The sequence below is a fragment of the Triticum aestivum genome, chromosome 5B, assembly GCF_018294505.1.
Source record: "Triticum aestivum cultivar Chinese Spring chromosome 5B, IWGSC CS RefSeq v2.1, whole genome shotgun sequence".
NCBI lineage: Eukaryota > Viridiplantae > Streptophyta > Magnoliopsida > Poales > Poaceae > Triticum > Triticum aestivum.
This window is the reverse complement of record NC_057807.1, coordinates 665,282,413-665,286,251: the sequence shown is the minus strand read 5'-3', so window position 1 is coordinate 665,286,251 and position 3,839 is coordinate 665,282,413. Positions and strand designations below refer to the sequence as shown.

At 54.6% G+C, this 3,839-nt stretch overlaps 1 protein-coding gene across 1 annotated transcript; it reads left to right on the top strand.

Annotated features, from left to right (window-relative positions):
• The first annotated feature begins 1,400 nt into the window (after nt 1–1,400).
• LOC123114033 (fructokinase-2) lies at nt 1,401–3,020 on the top strand. Its single transcript, XM_044535386.1, has 3 exons — nt 1,401–1,693; nt 1,902–2,564; nt 2,665–3,020. The coding sequence occupies exons 1-3, from the start codon at nt 1,478–1,480 to the stop codon at nt 2,797–2,799; spliced, it is 1,014 nt and encodes a 337-aa protein (XP_044391321.1). The 5' UTR covers nt 1,401–1,477; the 3' UTR covers nt 2,800–3,020.
• The last annotated feature ends 819 nt before the right edge of the window (nt 3,021–3,839 follow it).

Below are 3,839 nucleotides of genomic sequence, written 5' to 3'. Positions count from 1 at the left end.
CCCGCGCGCAGCCCCTGTCGTCTAGACGTCCTCCCGTCCACCGGCCACCACCCCCTCGCCTGGACCTCCTCCCTCCGCCGCCCCACGCTACTGGATGTGCTCGCCATCGGTCGTCGTCCTCGTCGCCGCCGGTCCAGCAGGAAGCCGTCACTCCCCTTGTAGCAAAAAACGACGCCCCCTTGAAGCACGCCGACACTCGCTGTCGTTGCAGCACCTAGCAACCGCCGGTCTTACCACACCCCATCGTTGCAATGTCGTGCCCCCGACCGCAGCTCTCAACGCTGCCGCTCTCACCATTGGCACGCCGGTTGAAGCTTTTTTATCACACCGGTTGAAGTTTTTTCCATGCCGGTTGAAGCTTTTTCGCAGATTGAAGCTTTTCATCATGTCGATTGAAGCTTTTTCCAACTACGATTGAAGCTTATTTTGTAAACGCTTGCAACTTTTTTTCATCTTGCAGTGCCCCGTTGAAACTTTGTATGTTTTTCGGTTGAATCTTTTTTCACCTAAGGTTGAAGCTTTTTTCTTAACGGTTGCAGCTTTTTCAGTTGATAGTGGCTGGTTGAAGCTTCCCTTGTTGACGGTTGAAGCTTTTCTATATAGGCTTGAAGCTTTTTTGTAAATGGTTGTAACACTCGTATAGGTGGTTGTAGCTTTTTTGTCTCTGGATCCAATTTTCTACTCTTCGGTTGTAGCTTTCACCAAAGCCGGTTGTAGCTTTCACCAAAGCTGGTTGTAGCTTCCGAAGTTGCCGGTTGTAGCACTGCCCTAGTCTCGTTTGACAGTCGCCGTTCGGTTGAAGCAAAAAAAAATGTCGTTCGAGCGTCGTCGCCGGCTGCAGAAGCCCGACAAAGAAAGCTTGGAGTAGTAGCAAGGGTGGGCCGTGCAACAGCGGTGGTGAGGGCGTGCAAAACCGTGGTTCTGGTGGCAAGGTAGAGATAGAGGAGGGGGAGAGGTCAAGCTCGAGGGTGCCCGCGTCCATGGCTGGGACCAGGCCATGGAGATGCAAAAAAGAAAGGAGACGGGCTGAGGAGGAAGACAGCCAGGAGGGGATAAGGTGGGCCTAAGGGGGACGAGCGCGCTGGGCCACAGGATCGCTCTTTCATCGAACGCGTCGCACGTGACCGGCGCAACGGTTCGGTCGGTACGCCGTCTATTAACGTTTCCCTAATTATATAGTCAAGCAAAATCCTAATTGAACCGAACAGTTACTCATGGCTGCCATAATTGTCCAAACCCTTATTTGCAAAAGAAAAACAAGAGAGGAGTTATCCAAAACGGAACCGATTACTAGTGGACTGTAACCGGACTAGGATAAGATAACTACTAGCACGATGATAATAATCGGCCCCTACGGCAAGCCAAAACCCTGCTGGCAACCCTTTATAAGCCCGTCCTCCTCTCGACTCCCAACTTCCAATCCACCCAACAGCACCTATCCTCCTGAGTTTGATCTATTCCTTCCGCACCAGTTCCGATGGCGCCTCTTGGTGATACTGCTGCTCCGGCGGCTGCCGCGACGGCGTCCAGCCTTGTGGTCTCCTTCGGTGAGATGCTGATCGACTTCGTGCCGGACGTGGCTGGCGTCTCGCTTGCCGAGTCCGGAGGCTTCGTCAAGGCGCCCGGAGGCGCGCCTGCCAACGTCGCATGTGCCATCTCGAAGCTCGGCGGCTCCTCCGCCTTCGTCGGCAAGGTAAGCACGAATCAATCGCCGTCCCTTGTAACATACGATGATTCTCCCTATCCTTTTACCATCTGGCCACGCATTAGATTTGGTGTTTGGTAGGATCTGAGATGGTGTGCTCTCGTCCGGAAGGCTGGTGCCGCCGCCATAGGTGGGCGTCGCCTGTCCCCGTTTGGCATCTGAAATTCTAATCGAACGATGATGGTTTGTTTTGCAGTTTGGCGATGACGAGTTCGGCCACATGCTGGTGGAGATCCTCAAGCAAAACGGCGTGAACGCTGAGGGTTGCCTCTTCGACCAGCACGCGCGCACCGCCCTGGCCTTCGTCACCCTCAAGTCAAACGGAGAGCGTGAGTTCATGTTTTACCGCAACCCGTCGGCCGACATGCTCCTCACCGAAGCCGAGCTCAACCTGGACCTCATCCGCCGCGCGCGCATCTTCCACTACGGCTCCATCTCGCTCATCACCGAGCCCTGCCGCTCCGCCCACGTCGCCGCCATGCGTGCCGCCAAGTCTGCCGGCATCCTCTGCTCCTACGACCCCAACGTGCGCCTCCCGCTCTGGCCCTCTGCCCAGGCCGCACGCGACGGCATCATGAGCATCTGGAAGGAGGCCGACTTCATCAAGGTGAGTGACGAGGAGGTGGCCTTCCTCACCCAGGGCGACGCCCATGACGAGAAGAACGTCCTCACGCTCTGGTTCGACGGCCTCAAGCTGCTCGTCGTCACCGACGGGGAGAAGGGATGCAGGTACTTCACCAAGGACTTCAAGGGCTCCCTGCCAGGGTACTCCGTTAACACCGTCGACACCACCGGCGCCGGCGATGCCTTCGTTGGATCCCTCCTCCTCAACGTCGCCAAGGACGACTCCATCTTCTACGTAAGCAGGAACTAAATTATTATCAGCTGATTTATGAATTCAATTCCATTATGACTTGTGAGTAGTTGCTAATGATGTTGTTTTCTTTGTGATTGGTCAGAACGAGGCCAAGCTGAGGGAGGTGCTCGAGTTTTCCAACGCTTGCGGGGCCATCTGCACCACCAAGAAGGGAGCCATCCCGGCACTGCCCACCACCGCCACTGCCCTCGAGCTCATCAGCAAGGGCACTAACTAGCTCGTCTCGGTGTCGCGCCGTCCGTCCGGGTTGAATCTTAGGAAAGTTTAGCTCTGTTTTTATGTTATTAGGGATGAGTTAAGTTTAGTTCGTGCGTGTGTCAGTCTTAATAAAAAGCAAACATGTGTGGTGATTTTGATTGCATCCGTTTGGCGGCAGTCTTGTGCAAGGAGGCTACTGATTGTTGTAGCCTTCACCCAAATATTCATCAAAGCCTTGAATGAATGGACGTGTGTTCGGAAAAAGAAAAATGCCATGCTGCTGGCTTGAGTTTATATGTGGTTTCATCTTATGATGATGCGCAATTTTATATACTTATCATAAAATCTCGTTCCGCTGGCTTGAGTGGTTTTCCATTCAGATGCAACGTTAACTTATCTCTTGCTCTAAGTTTTCATCATCAGTAATGATTTTATTCTTCATAATTGACGAGCCACTCCAACATGCACTCCGACCTCATCCCTGCCATCGTTGCACCGCCATGGCTGGTCAATGATGTCAGCCATATAGCCTTCGCCCACCTTCGCACTCCAATCCACAATCCGGCCACTCTCATTCACGACGCGATTCTCGCTCACGCCGGAAACCCCAGCTTCTGCGTCACGGGCTCTTGGCGTGGCGCTGGCTGCGTCACCTTTGAGTCCGCTTCCGTTCGGGAATACCTAGTCAGCCTTGGTTCTCTCGACTACCGCGGCAACCAAATCTCCTTTGAGCCGGTGGAGCTGGCTGACCGTGCCTCGCCTGTCTTCGACCAACTCATTGAGGTCAAGGCCTCGGAGTTCCCCCATGAACTCTGGCACGACGACGGCATCAGGTGGGCTCTAAGCCACCTTGGTGACGTATGCTCCATCGACCACTACTGCGTCGAGGGACGCGACTTCACGGCTGTCCGCGCTCTCATCATGGTGGACCGGCGCAAACAGCTGCCGGACTCACTGCCCATCCAGCTCCCACCGTCAAATGACATCAAGGTGGTCAAGCTTGCGAGGCTGGCCACAGTCCTCGACCGCATGGGCCCGCTCGACCCATCTCCGTACTCC

Bases quoted from the DNA above. Each gene is read 5' to 3' on its own strand.
- LOC123114033 (XM_044535386.1), top strand. From the start codon at position 1,478: ATGGCGCCTCTTGGTGATACTGCTGCTCCGGCGGCTGCCGCGACGGCG. The intron at 1,694-1,901 runs GTAAGCACGAAT...TTTGTTTTGCAG, and splicing joins CCTCCGCCTTCGTCGGCAAG to TTTGGCGATGACGAGTTCGG. The intron at 2,565-2,664 runs GTAAGCAGGAAC...GTGATTGGTCAG, and splicing joins AGGACGACTCCATCTTCTAC to AACGAGGCCAAGCTGAGGGA.